The 14,862-nt window shown below is 40.4% G+C and overlaps 1 protein-coding gene across 8 annotated transcripts in view; it reads left to right on the top strand.

Annotated features, from left to right (window-relative positions):
* Positions 1–14,862, top strand: part of ANKS1A (ankyrin repeat and sterile alpha motif domain containing 1A) — a 163,092-nt gene that overhangs the window by 141,543 nt on the left and 6,687 nt on the right. For 7 of the 8 annotated variants that reach the window (XM_044444690.1, XM_044444699.1, XM_044444657.1 and 4 more), the window contains 7 exons: positions 1,355–1,504; positions 1,614–1,721; positions 5,005–5,169; positions 6,162–6,287; positions 6,684–6,755; positions 8,005–8,091; positions 9,960–10,097. In XM_044444690.1, the coding sequence (XP_044300625.1) occupies positions 1,355–1,504; positions 1,614–1,721; positions 5,005–5,169; positions 6,162–6,287; positions 6,684–6,755; positions 8,005–8,091; positions 9,960–10,097 (846 nt within the window). The remainder of the gene's footprint in view (positions 1–1,354; positions 1,505–1,613; positions 1,722–5,004; positions 5,170–6,161; positions 6,288–6,683; positions 6,756–8,004; positions 8,092–9,959; positions 10,098–14,862) is intronic. The other variant, XM_044444674.1, reaches the window with a different exon arrangement.

Below are 14,862 nucleotides of genomic sequence, written 5' to 3' on the forward strand. Positions count from 1 at the left end.
TCTGCTTCTAACAATTCACACAGCCAAAGAAACCACTTTGCTTGGTCATACTATCTGCTTTTTGAAAAGCAAAGTGCATAGAAAAAGCTTGCCACACTTTACAGAAATGTGAATTGTCTCATGCTCTAGCAAACTATTACAAGGAGCTGAATTTTCTAATTAGCGCACTTTTGTCTCATCAGGTATTTTCTCTAATTTCCATTTACTGTTCTTCTGTTATTCTGTAATCTTCTTCTTACGTTTTCTGCATGAGCCACTAAAAGCCCTGGTACCTATCTGGAAGACTGGAGAAGCATGAATTCCAAGAAATCAGCTCTGATTAATGTTAGCTGGAGTGAATGGGGTTTTCTTTTGGTGATCCTGATCGTTAGTCAATTTAGAGAGCCTATAAATTTTCATAAACTTGCTAGAATAGATGTGCCTTTGGGATTTATTCTGTTACTTGCTGCAATGATTATGGTCATGCTGATATATAGAACTGGGGGTGAGGAAGCTTGTTGTTGCCAAGGGCCACATTCCACTGGGGATAACCTGTTAGGGGCCACATCCCATTTTATCTTTTTCTCAGTCACCTCCCCCACAAAGCAGGCTACTGAAGGATGGACAGATTGGTTTTGCTAGTTGCAGAGAGAGTTTGCAATTGGACTAGAGTAGTCAAGGGCTGCAAGTTGCCCACCCTCCTTTTATGAGGTCTCAGATTAACTTAACTTCAGGCCATTAAGCAAACTGCAGGATTGACACCAAGAGAAGGGGCTGTAGCTCAGCAGCAGACTTTGCATGTAGCAGGTTCATGATATTTCTGCATGGGGCTGGAAACATCTGCCTGAAATCCTGGAGAGCTACTGCTGTTCATTGTTGGCCAGACTTGGCATAAGCCAGCTCCCTATCCTTTGCGCTTCTGGTCAAACTCTGCAAGGGCCTTTCAGTCCTTCGAAGGAAAAGAGGTGTTTTGGAGAGGAGAAAGTGTGGTGGTGTGCATATAAATAACACTTCCATGACAATGAACAGTAGCTTTGGGGTCACCTTGGAACAGAGTAGTAGCAAATGAGCATAAAATTAAGAACTCTCTCTTACATGACTGTCTCCAAATTCTTTTCTCACACATCAACTTTTTCCTGGGAGTGGTAGGGTGGTGCTGGAAGGGTTACTGTGATTCAGATACATCCATTGTGTAGCTAGTCTCAGTGACTGAGTCCACTTAATAGTGACTGATTCCTTGTACCTCACAGGGAATTGTGGGGTGACCACATGCAATCTCAAATTGCTTATTCACATTAAAATGCTAATTTTAAACAATCTAAAACATCTGAATCTCTTGCAGCTAGAATACTTTTTTCTTTTGCTGTATCTATAGGTCAAATCCCTGGGCTGTGATGGGACTCAGCCCTCTGTTCCTGCATGGCTCGACTCCCTGGGACTGCAGGATTACATTCAGTCATTTCTGTCAAGTGGATACAGTTCTATAGACTCTGTAAAAAACCTCTGGGAGTTAGAACTAGTAAATGTAAGTTGCTTTCCAGGTAAACATTGGTTAAATAGACACAACTCTGCAAGAGGCCACAACATAGGAACTTTTTGTCACATTTCTTTGTTCATTTTCTCCTTTTCTGCAGGTGCTCAAAGTAAACCTTCTTGGCCATCGTAAGCGAATAATAGCATCCCTGGCAGACAGACCATATGAGGAGCCTCCACAGAAACCACCACGATTCTCTCAGCTAAGAGTGAGTCATTGCTTGTATTTGAGATTGCTTACCTGATAGTTTTTTGTTTTAATTTTTAAGAAAACACTGGACATTGCAAGGTGGGTCTTGCTGTTCTTTCAACTCTGTGTTCTCTAACTAAGGGAAATAAACCATGGTGGAGCTGGTGGTGAGAACCGAATAAGAATACCTGAATTTTTAAAATCAATGGAACATTTTAATTTAGAGCTGAGGAGCTTCAGAGCAGCTCCAGCTCAGCCTCCGATCAAAATTTGGTATGAAATCTCATTTCTTTGAAATCTCTTTTCATCTCTGAAAAGTAAGCCAGTAAATCTCAGTAGAAATACCAAGTTGCAAAGTTTACTCTATATATATATTAAGGGAACAGAAATGCGTCGCTAGGTTTAAGCAACTGAATTACGTGAGTAGTTATACTTGACTCTTAACTTCTTTTTTTATTGCTAGCCCAGTGGGCATGGTTCAAATGCAATCTGGGGAATGAAGCAGGCAGAATAAGGATTTCCCCCCGCTGTGTCTGTTATGCTTGAGGAGCATTGCAGTAATCTGCTGCTGCTGGCCCTTTTTCTTTTCTCTCCCCCTACCCCCAACCCTAAATTACAAAAACAAAGAACAGGTTTGTTTTTTCACCTTGGAGAGCCAAAGTCTGAAAGTTTAGAAATCCATGTTATTCTGTCATTGGAATAACCAGGTGTTTGCTATTTTAGAGGTTATAAAGCATTTCTCTACATTTTACAGCTTTGTTGCATTTAGAAAATGATTACCTTGCTTGCATTAAATATCAGACAGCAACAACTGGAAAATTAAGAATGGTGATTGTCTTTGAGTTAGTGTTAGGTTTTTCTACCTATCAGCCAGTTCACATATTTACTGGCCAGAATCTTATAGGTATAATTGAGTAGTGGAGCTATGTACATTTTAGCCTCCACATGTGTGATGGTCCTGTGCATACTACACCACTGAAGATGCATTTATGTGTGATGTAGGGCATGAAAAATCTGCAAGGACACGGGCTTGATTCTTGTGACCTTCTCTTTTTGACATGGAGCATCATGGAGGCTGAACATATATGTCAGCCTCCATGATGCTGACATACACTCAAACTGTATATTGAGTCCTTATGATCCTTCCTGTTGAAAGGGGAAAGTCGCAAGACTCAAGGACATGTCCTTACAGATGTTTCATGCCCTACATCACACATAATTGCAGTTCAGAAATAGTTTCCACAGGATTTCTAAATGGTGATTGTGTGAAAATGATCCTATGATGATGAAAATCTTAAATATTGAAGCCAGTTAAGAACTGCTGTAGTGACTTGGATCTTTTTAAAGGCTAGCCATCTATAGTAAGTGTTAGTGCAAGAGCAGGAGTAACAGGTATGTGAAGGCCTGGTTATCTCAAGGAGCAAATGAGGCTGGATCTTCAACCTGTAGTGGGGATGTACATGACTGAATGGTTAAACATCTAAAGCATTTTATTCACATAGAAAACTAAGTGTCAGGGACATTTGCATCATAGCCCTCTGCGCAAATAGAATATGTAGTAGCAAAGTCCAGAACTGACCTCCCTGGCCTCATAGGTAGAAACCGTCTAAGGATATCATAACCTGAAGGTGATTCATTCTGTTCATGTAACTGGTGCCTTGCAACCATGAAAGAAAGAGGATTGTCTGGAATGCTTGAGCTTGCTGTAGTGATCATACAACTTACCATCTTTCCTACTGTCAGGAAGGCTCTTCAACCCCATCATAGCCACAGCTGTTTGCACAATACATACGTATCTTGAGAGACCCCGGGTCTCAGGCTCCCCAAGCTTAGTCATCTTTGTGATCTTTGTAACATGGTTTATGTGCTTGTACCACTTAATAATTTGGAGCATGGGTTCTCTTCCACTACCACAATTACCTACAGTCTTACTGGTATCACAAGGACACAAATAAACATCTACTGTATAACGTATCACTACACTTAGATTAAAATGGAATCTGGCACTTACTGCAATATTGAAAAATGCAGCAGAGCCCTCATTTGCTTGTCCTTGTAGTGACTGCCCAAGTTGCCACCTATCATGGGGAAATCAGTTAGAATGATTCTTTTGCAGTGCAGGGAAACTTTCTTCTGCCATGAGAAAGGCAGCAAATCATCCACTGCAGGTGTGATAACTAGAAAAGGAGAGAGGAGCCGCTCCTTGACAGTGGCTCTGACACTGGCAAATGTGCAATCAATGAAGAAGGAAGAGACCTATCCTGTGTTTTATCTATTTTTTTTATCCAGTGGACACATAATTTTGTGCCTACACAAGATTTTGAGACATTCAGCTAAAAACATAGATTTTGAATGTGTTTGACACTTGCAAATCATGTATCATGCAGTCCTTCATCAAGTGCATTGGCTGTAGCTTCTCAATAAGTGTACACTCTGCAGCAAAACAGCATTTGCCTCTGCATGATGTGTGAAATTGACCTTATTTGTCACTATTATTTTTTGAGCTATGCTTTAAAATTAAACACGTGGCTTTAACACTGCCTATATTTTTTTATGTACTAGACCAAAGAGAATCAGTTACAGAAGTCTTCCCCCTTATTGCAGCCAATGAAGGGTCTTATGGCACCTTAAAGACTAATACATTTATTATGGCATCAGCTTTCATGGACACTGTCCACATCATTAAATAAATATGCTAGTCATGTGGTACCTTAAAGACTGTGGCTTCTGCTGCAAAAGCCTAACATGGCTTCCCTCTGGAAAATGTTAAGGATAAGGAGGCACTAGGATTAACCATATGGAATGGAAATCCATTGACTTCTGAAAGAAACTGCCTGTGTATCTGATGAGGTGGACAGTGTCTATGAAATTTTAAATCAGAATAAATGTGTTTGTCTTTATAGTGCCGCAAAGTTTTTTGTTGTTTGACCTTACAATCACTTTCATGGCAGGTAATTAGTTCTCTGTGCTTAGGTTCAGAACTTTGGCTAATGATGCTTCATAGCTGCGTCAGTCTGAATTGGACAGAGCCCTCAATGATCCACATTATGTGGCAGACTTATATTAGCATCTCAAATGCATGACTAGATCAGTTTAGTAGCTCCCAGTTTCTTTCCTTCTGTCTGAAAGCAGATTCCTTTAGCATGGAGGCTAATTAAGTGAACAGCTTTTTTTGTTATTTTAGTTTTAATAGGCATACTACTGAAAACTTGTTACACTATGCTGTCCTCCTGGCTTGCAGAAAAGATGCTCTGAGTATATGCCATGAAAGACAAATTGTTGTGATATTTATCTGATTCCAGTGCCAGGATTTGATATCCCAGACATCTTCACCCCTGAGTCAGAGTGACTCTTGTACTGGAAGATCTGCAGATCTTCTGCTACCTTTGGGGGATGTTGGAAGGAAGAGACATGAGAGTAGCCATGATGTTGCATCTTACCCCAGAACAGAGAGACTCAAAGCACAGGTCTGTGCCATCTTAATTCTTTAAAATGCTCTATTCTTTTGTTAATTTATCTGTGTATTCATGTGGAAGATGCAGCAGCAAATGATAACAAATCAATGCTCTTTCATTTTGGTGGGACCCTTACCATAGCCTTAGCCATTCCCTTGGGCAGAAAAGCACATGAGTATTTTGGCTTTGGTCTCCACTGTAGAAGTGCAGCTATAATACATGGCTGTTGCCCAGACCAGAGAAAAATGCCTAACTCTGGCTATTCTGAGTCTGGACATGATGAATTTTGCTAAGAATCAGCAGCAGTCGCACATCATCACTTTTTCTCTCATGGCAAAGGAACTAAAAAGGATGAATGGAGGCAGTTTTTACTTACCACAGGTAACCAGACAGTGTCTAACCACAAAGCTGACTTATGCAATATGATTAGAAACGTTTAAGGTGCCAATCCTATGCGTGCTTAGACAGAAAATATCATACAACCCTAAGTCCTCCAAGGCTGGCTGGAGAACATGGGGAGTTAGAGGACCTTTTTACATCTAAACAGGCATTGGATTATACCCTTATTTTCTAAAGGGTGTGTGTTTGTGTGCACACGCATGTGTGTTGAAGCTAGCACACATTACAGTTAGCTGTACTCTCATTTGTGAAATGGACTCACTTGAGCCCACCGACCAGCTGAGGTCCAGTAAATTAGCATTGCCATGTATTCCTTTTATATGCCAGATTTGGATAGCCGTGGCGGGAAGTCTCAAAACTTTGGAAAATTCTCCAGGAAGTCCTTTTGAGAAGTGTGTAAAAGTGTCCTTTTTTATCAACTCTTTAAGTGAGGGTTTAAATCTTTTTTGCCTCATATGTGCCTTTATATTGTGAGTTTGTCTATGTATTAGCACTCTGAGCCTGGTGAAAAAGATGCTTAAATATATCTTGAGACCGATGCTTTGTGTAACATGCATTTTTGAAACATTTGTGAAGCAGTTCTCAATTCTGACTTCTGCTTTCAGGAGGAGCGTCGTGAATCCAAACTTACACTCAGACCTCCAAGCCTGGCTGCTCCTTATGCCCCTGTCCAACACTGGCAGCACCAACCAGAAAAACTTATATTTGAGTCTTGTGGGTATGAAGCCAATGTAGGTATAGTCCAGATTTTTTCACAAATTGATTATCTGGATGTCACTTCAATCTTGCCTGTCCCTTTAAGTTTGCTCTGCCACCTAGTTAAGAGCTTCTTTTAGTTATTGTTTGACAAGGTGGTAAAATTGGGAAACTAGAAAAACAGAAGTTCAGAGGCAATTATGTTGTTCCTGAAAGTGTCACCATAATGGGGTTTGCATGACGTGTTAAGCCATCGGGTGTATCATGTGAACCCACCCCACTCCACCCCAAGTAGCCATGTCTTGTTGTATTTATAGCCACCCTGGGATTAAAGTATCATCCATACTTTTCCTATGTCTTCTCCATATCTCTTGGTGAATGTATACAAATATTGTGTTGACAGTTGCTATTCCTTCTCTGTTCAAATTTAGTATTTAGGGTCCATGTTAATCAAAGATCTTCGAGGAACAGAATCAACCCAGGATGCTTGTGCAAAGATGAGGGTAGGTGTGCATTTGATATCACTCTTGAAAAGGAACTGTTTATTATGTCGCTCCAAGATCTGAAGGTTCTGCTTAGAGCATAAGCCATATGAATTGCATCCAAACCACAACAAACTTTTCAATTTTGTAATTGCTCTTTCACCTTGTAGTGGTCAACTGGATGGAAATAATACTGGTAGGTGGGTTCTCAGTCCAGAGAGAGGATATTTGTCCTTGATGGAGTTGCACTCCCCCTGAAGGACAGGATATGCCATTTGGCGGTGCTCCTGGACCCAGAGCTGTCCCTGGAATATCAGGTGGGCTCTGTGACCAGCAGCATTTTCCATCAACTCTGCAGAGGTCAGCTGCACAGATCCTTCTCCAGGAGCCACCCCTTCAGGAGGTAAAAAGTACAGCTACCAGGAGAAGGGCTTTCTCCACCATAGCATGCCAATTATAGAACCAGCTCCCCAGAGAGGTGTGCCTGATGCCAATATGTTACGCTTTTCAACACCCAGACCAAACACCTTTTAGTTTCCATGTATTTTCATTGTTGGCAATTTTAATTGCAATTATTTTATTACTTTTTTGTGGATACTGTGGAGTAATTACTAATTGTTAATTGTTATTTTTATTACATTTTTGTTGATTTTCTATTGGTTTTTAAATTGATTATTTATTTACTCACTTTATCATCATCTGTGGTTTATTTAGTTTGATGATAGTAAGAACATTTTTATATTTCTTGTAGGCACTGTAGTGTAAGAGCAGGTTTAAGATATGGGCAAGGTGGAAGGGCCTCTGTGGATGGATTTTATTTTATTTTGCTTTGTTTTATTGTTATATGTTGTTGAGTTTATTGCTGTATAACTTTATGTATTTTAAATAATTATACTATTATATTGTTATTTATTTGGTTGCAAACCATTCTGAGAGCTTCGACAGCTCTGAACAGTATACAGAAGCAGTAAATAAAACAAATTTCTTGGACAAATTTCTTTTCAGCAGTTATATAACATATCGGGTCGTTTATTGCCAGTCTGTGAAAAACTTGTAATATGCTTCACTTAATGATCCTTAACTTTAAAGCTTTGTTTTGGTTAAAAAATAAAGCATTGAGAAAAAAGAAAGCTTGCAGTATCTTGCAAAACTCTCATTTCTGAAGACACTACTGCCAAAACATGTTATCTTGCCTGTGCACACTTCCATTCATGGGAAGGAAAATGATATAATCCATATCTTTAATGAGGTTTTCCATTGTTTTATAAAGAAATCCACAGAGCATATGAAGAAGGTCCCAACTATAATATTATCTATCACTTACAAAGGAGTGAAGTTCATAGATGCGTCTAACAAGGTAAGGAGAATATTTTATTCATTTATTTAAAACTTTTGTATATCATCCACTACCAAATGGTCTCAGGACCGTCTTACAATAAATCAAAGGAGGAGCACAGCATCTGAGTTTATAGTATTTGAAGTCTGAGGGATAAGTGATAGTGAACAGTGGAAATAACTGGCAATTCATCTGTTTGTAAAACTTCTCGTTTCTTATCAATAGAAAGACAAAACATTTTAGAAAATCCTGTACAAAGGTAGAAGATTAAGGAAGAAAATACAGAGGATGTAAAAAATGTAGACATTTTAGGAAAGGGAAAAACTGTATTAAAAAGTGTCACATGGTGACATTATTCATTTGATTAACGTCATTTTTTGAGTGAACGTCATAACACATTGCTACCGTAATTCAATTCAACTTCGAAAAGTAATACATAGATAACATCTCTTAAAATGTGTATGCATTTTTGGCACCCCCTGTATTTGTTTTCTTCTTGTATCCAAATAGCGCTTGCCTTTCTTCTGATATTGTTACAACTGCTGATAGGGAAGACACAGGAATGCTTTAAACCCATCTACCCTGACCTTACTGCTCTGGCAGTTGAATCACAGAAAGCAGGCTCCCACGTGGCACCACTGCAGATAGAAGCCACCGAGGTAGCAACTCAGAAGCCTGTAGCCATTCAGGGGTAGAGTACATGCTTTGCATGCAAAAGGTCTCCAATTCAGTCTCTGGCATCCCAGGTAGGGCTGGGAAAGGCCCTTGTCTGAATCCTAGACAGCTGCTTGTCAGTCAGTATCGACCATGGGTACTCAAACTAGGGCCCATGGGAAGGATCCAGCCCACCATGGCCATCCATCCGGCCTGCGTCACGGTTCTTTGCTCACCCATGCGCTTGCTGCGCAGGCAGGGAGGTGGTGGTTTGCTTGCTCGGAGATGGTTTTGGACTCGCTGGGCGATCTCCAAGTGAGCGAGCCACTGCCATGTGCGCCGGACGGCACCTCACCGGCCCACGCCCCCAGGCACCCCCACCTCACCAGCCGGCGACGATCACCGCAGCCTTTCAACTGGCCCCCTGTTCAAAAAGTTTGAGGACCCCTGGTATAGACAATACTAAGCTAAATTGACCGATGGTCTCACTCGGTGCATGTGGCAGCTTCTTGCATAAGGCAGGGTTTGCCTATTGGGGTTGTTTTTTTAAGCCTCATGAATCACTGTCCGTATATAAGAGATTGAAACTGCCAACTATAGTCCTTTGCTACCTTATATTTATCACTGCTGCCTCAGGTATATTTTTAGGCTTGTTACTTCTGCTAGTAATGACTGTGTTTATCAAAGGAACAGAAGAAATGGTATCTCTATCATGTGCTTTGATATATTATGAGCACGGGACATTGAAAATAGAGACATGTGATAATTTGCTATGGATGGAAAGCATGGAGAAGATAAATGTTTAGCACTATTTGCCACCACCTTCAGTTGCTCCCAGCTCCACTGCACTTGCCTCTCATTTATATAATCAGTTAGGATTATATATTTTCTCCAGAAAGTGCATCCAAGGAATGAATATAAATTCCAGGGATGAATCCTGGCAATTAGATAATTATGGAGTAGATTATTTCCTTAACCATGACTGTTTGGCCTCACAGAGCGTAATTGTTCAGTTGGGCTATTGTGACATTTACAAGATCTGTTGAAGATTACATGATTGCTGCTACAATTGGGCAGAACGATTAATAAAAAGAGATACTCAGAAAGCCACCAGTTATTTCTATGAAGATAGGAATTGATAGCAGGAATCTTTGTTTTTCTTGTGAATACTGTTTGTATAGAATAATGTTCTGTATGATATTGAGCAAAAGTAGCAGGCTGTTTGTGTTTTGCAGAATGTTATTGCTGAGCATGAAATCCGGAACATCTCTTGTGCTGCCCAGGACCCAGAAGATCTTTGTACGTTTGCTTACATCACCAAGGACTTGCAGACAAGCCATCATTACTGCCATGTTTTCAGTACCATTGATGTAGTAAGTAGAATGGAATCCAAAACACTTTTAATGCTTTCTTTTATGGAGCATTCTGTGTTTCAGAGATCATCTGCAATTAGTTGGTCTGGAATATAAAACTTTGGGCTTGGGGGTAAATCATGCAAGTGATAGAGTGCAAGGATTTAAGCAACATATGTTGCACCATAGAATTGGCTTGCCTCTGAATATGAAGGGTCAGGTACATGTGTTTGGATGACCAGTCCTGGCACTCTCGCAGACATATAGTGAAGCAGAATATCCACATTAAATTTCAGTATATTAAAAAATGAAAGCAAGGTCTCCTGGCTTATGAGTGCCATTTCTACCCATAGATCCTTTTTTCCCCAATATAAGTTGTGTGTGAGGGTCATATTAATGGTCTTCACATGTGGGAAGTTGATAGCTGTGTTAATATTTGGACAAGAAGTTATGAGTAGAAATAATGATTCATTTTGTATTCCTGTTGTTGTTAGTCGCGAACTCGTGTCCGACCCCATGGACAACATTCCTCCAGGCCTTCCTGTCCTCCACCATCCCCTGGAGTCCACTCAAGCTCACACCAACTGCTTCAGTGACTCCATCCAGCCATCTCATTCTCTGCCGTCCCCTTCTTCTTTTGCCATCTATTGTTCCCAGCATTAGGCTCTTCTTCAGGGAGTCCTTCCTTCCCATTGGGTGGCCAAAGTATTTGAGTTTCATCTTCAGTATCTCGCTTTCTAAAGAGCAGTCAGGGTTGATCTCCTCTAGGACTGATCCGTTTGATCACCTTGTTGTCCAAGGGACTTGCAGGAGTCTCCGCCAGCGCCACAATTCAAAGGCCTCAATTCTTTGGCGCTCAGCCTTCCTTATGGTCCAACTTTCACAGCCATACATTGCAACTGGGAAAATCATAGCCTTGACTATACGCACTTTTGTTGGCAGGGTGATGTCTCTGCTTTTTAGCATGCTGTCTAAATTTGCCATAGGTTTCCTCCCAAGGAGCAAGCGTCTTTTAATTTCTTGGCTGCAGTCCCCGTCTGTGGTGATCTTGGAGCCCAGGAAAATAAAATCTGTCACTAGCTCCATTTCTTCCCCATCTATTTGCCAGGAAGTGATAGGACCGGATGCCATGATCTTAGTTTTCTTAATGTTGAGTTTCAAGCCAACTTTTGTGCTCTCCTCCTTCACCAGCATCAAGAGGCTCTTTAGATCCTCTTCACTTTCTGCCATTAGAGTGGTATCATCTGCATATCTGAGGTTGTTGATTTTTCTCCCAGCAATCTTAATTCCAACTTGTGATTCATCTAGCCCCGCCTTTCTCATGATGTGCTCTGCATATAAGTCAAATAGGCAGGCGATAGTATACAGCCTTTCCGAACTCCTTTCTCAATTTTGAACCAATCAGTGGTTCCGTGTCCAGTTCCCACTGTTGCTTCTTGATCCGCATATAGGTTTCTCAAGAGACAAATAAGATGGTCTGGTACTCCCATCTCTTTAAGAACATGCCACAGTTTGTTGTGATCCACACAATCAAAGGCTTTAGCATAGATTTTGAATAGCTCATCTGGAATACTGTCACCTCCAGTCGCTTTGTTGTTGCTCTGACTTCCTAAGACCCATTTGACTTCACATTCCAGGAAGTCTGGCTCAAGGTCAGTGACCACACCATCGTGGTTATCAGGGATATTAAGCTCTTTCTTGTTCAGTTGTTCTGTGTAATCTTGCCACCTCTTCTTAATCTCCTCTGCCTCTGTTAGGTCCCTGCCATTTTGGTCCTTTATCATGCCCATCTTTGCATGAAGCGTTCCCTTCATATCTCCAATTATTCTGTTTCTTTGCACTGTTCATTTAAGAAGGCATTCTTATTTCTTTTAGCTATTCTCTGGAATTCTGCATTCAGTTGGGTGTATCTATCTCTTTCTCCCTTGCCTTTCGCTTCCATTCTTTCCTCAGCTATTTGTAAAGCTTCCTCAGACAGCCATTTTGCTTTCTTGCATTTCTTTTTCTCTGGGATGGTTTAGTTGCTACCTCTTGTACAATGTTGTGAACCTCCATCCATAGTTCTTCAGGCACTCTGTCTATCAGATCTGATTTCTTAAATCTATTCATCAGGGATATGATTTAGGTCATACCTGAGTGGCCTAGTGCTTTTCCCTATTTTCTTCACTAAATTTTGCAACAAGAAGCCTAAATTTTGCAACAAGAAGCTCATGATCTGAGCCACTGTCAGCTCCTGATCTTGTTTTTACTGACTGTATAGAGCTTCTCCATCTTTGGCTGTAGAGCACATAGTCAATATGATTTCTGTGTTGACTATCTGATGATGTCCATGTGTAGAGTTGTCTCTTGGGCTATTGGAAAAGAGTGTTTGCTATGTCCATCATATTCTCTTGACAAAATTCTACCAGCCTGTGCCCTGCTTCATTTTGTACTCCAAGGCCAAACTTGCCTGTTATTCCGGTTATCTTTTGGCTTCCTACTTTAGCATTCCAATCCCCCATGATGATAAGGACATCATTTTTTGGTGTTATTTCTAGAAGGTGTTGTAGGCCTTCATAGAACCAGTCCACTTCAGCCTCTTCAGCATCAGTGGTTGGGGCTTAGACTTGGACTACTGTGATGTTGAATGGTTTGCCTTGAAGTCGAACTGAGATCATTCTGTCATTTTAGAGATTGTATCCCAGTACTGCTTTTCCTACTCTTTTATTGACTATGAAGGCTGCTCCATTTCTTCTGAAGGATTCTTGCCCGCAGTAGAATACCTGATGGTTACCTGAACTGAATTCACCCATTCCTGTCCATTTTAGTTCACTGATTCCTAAAATGTTGATTTTCAGTCTTGTCATCTCTTGTTTGACCATGTCCAGCTTGCCTTGATTCATCGACCTTACATTCCAGATTCCTATGGAATATAGATTTTTACAGCATCGGACTCTCCTTTCCCCACCAGATACATCTGCAACTGAGTGTCCTTTTGGCTACCCAGTTGCTTCATTCTTTCTGGTGCTATTAGTACTAGCCCTCTGCTCTTCCCCAGTAGTATATTGGACACCTTCTGACCTGAGGGGCTCATCTTCTGGAATCATATCTTTTTGCCTTTTGGTGGTGTCCATGGGGTTTTCATGGCAAATATACTGGAGTGGGTTGGCATTTCCTTCTCCAGAGGATCACGTTTTGTCAGAGCTCTCTGCTATGACATGTTTGTCTTGGGTGGCCCTGCACGGCATAACTCATAGCTTCATTGTGCTACACAAGCCCCTTCACCATGACAAGACAGTGATCTATGAAGGGGTGTATTCTCATATTTACCTCTAAATACTTTATAAAAAGAATTTTTGTATGAAATATACATCATCTTTTGTCTAGAATGTTAGAATTAAATACTAGAGTAGTTTAAATTTTTGTTTGAAACCTGTATGTGTTTTATTTGTTTTATATATAAACATAATTCATAGAAGAACTACATAAATGACACAAAAGTCTAAAGATTTTTCCTAATTTTCATTTAAGTTAGAAAATAAACTGAACTTGATTTTCAGTTCAGGTCTAGTAAATATTCCAAATATGATTTTTTTGTTTTGCAGAAAGTCCATTTATTTCCATCATTCATATCATGCCCGTTTGTCAAGTATACTTACTGGTCCTTTGTGCATTTTCTTTAATTTTGAAGTATCCTTGTTTCACTGTGTCGGTGTTTAGTACTTTATGGCACCAATTATATTGGTAAAGAATGTCTATTTCATTCTTAGCTTTCCGTATGAAAATTTCCTCCACATATGAATCAAAATTTTCCCCAGTCAGGGCTTGCCTGACATTAGGCAGAGCGATGCAGGCAGAAGCAGTGAGTTGTGGAAGAATACAGCAGTGTGTGTACCCCCAAGCTATCCTGCACTTCTCAGGTGCAACAGCAGGTGTTACTTCTTTGCCAATGTTGCAGTATAAAAGGCAGTTGCCAGTCAAGTTGACATATGTATATGGCATGTTGCCAGTGGGGGAGGCATTTAACTCCTCTGCTGTTACAAGTTAAAGAAAAAGGCTTGATGCTGACCCTGACCCCAGTTAAAAATGAATTTAATGAAAGGAAGTTCTGCATTATATGAACATTTTTCAGTGTTGAGTAAACTAAGGGGGTTTTCTTCTAAGTATTTGGCTATGAACAAAACATGATTATTATCACTTAACCCTTAGGTAAAGAAATACTGTCATTCCTGAGAGAGCCAATCAGGAACCAGAAGATATAGCACATTCCCCTTTCCACTCCTAAGCTCCCCTCTCCCCACAAAAATTCATCTTACTGAAAACTATAAGGAAAGGAAGGAACCAGGCATTTTTACTGCCATGCTCATCCCATCCTGCTGGATCCATTCCTGCTGGAGCCCTCTATCTAGCAACGTTTAATTAGGATTGTGCTCATAATCCACTGAAGAGTCTAGTTGATAATTATTCACCTATATTCACTGAGAAAGACTTGGGACAATTAATTTCTTAACCAAGAAATTTTTCCAGTTTGGGAGCAAGGGGAGAAATTAACACGTATTTTGAATGTCAGACAGATCCACAGACACAAAGATTTGGCAAGAATTTGATATCCAGCAGTAAACACAGATAAAGACTGACCGATGCATACGTATCCATAGTGGTAGCAGGGTGATGAAATAAAAGTGGGAAGGGAGGACTATTGCTCCTTTCTCTGTCTCTAATTTAGGAGATGCACCTTTTTTGCCTTTTTTTGTGTGCACGTAAAAGATCAGATGCTCAGAAATGCTGTTCAACATGTGAAGTAAGC

The sequence above is a fragment of the Varanus komodoensis genome, unplaced genomic scaffold (genome assembly GCF_004798865.1).
Source record: "Varanus komodoensis strain SLA01 unplaced genomic scaffold, ASM479886v1 scaffold1, whole genome shotgun sequence".
Classification (NCBI taxonomy): domain Eukaryota; kingdom Metazoa; phylum Chordata; class Lepidosauria; order Squamata; family Varanidae; genus Varanus; species Varanus komodoensis.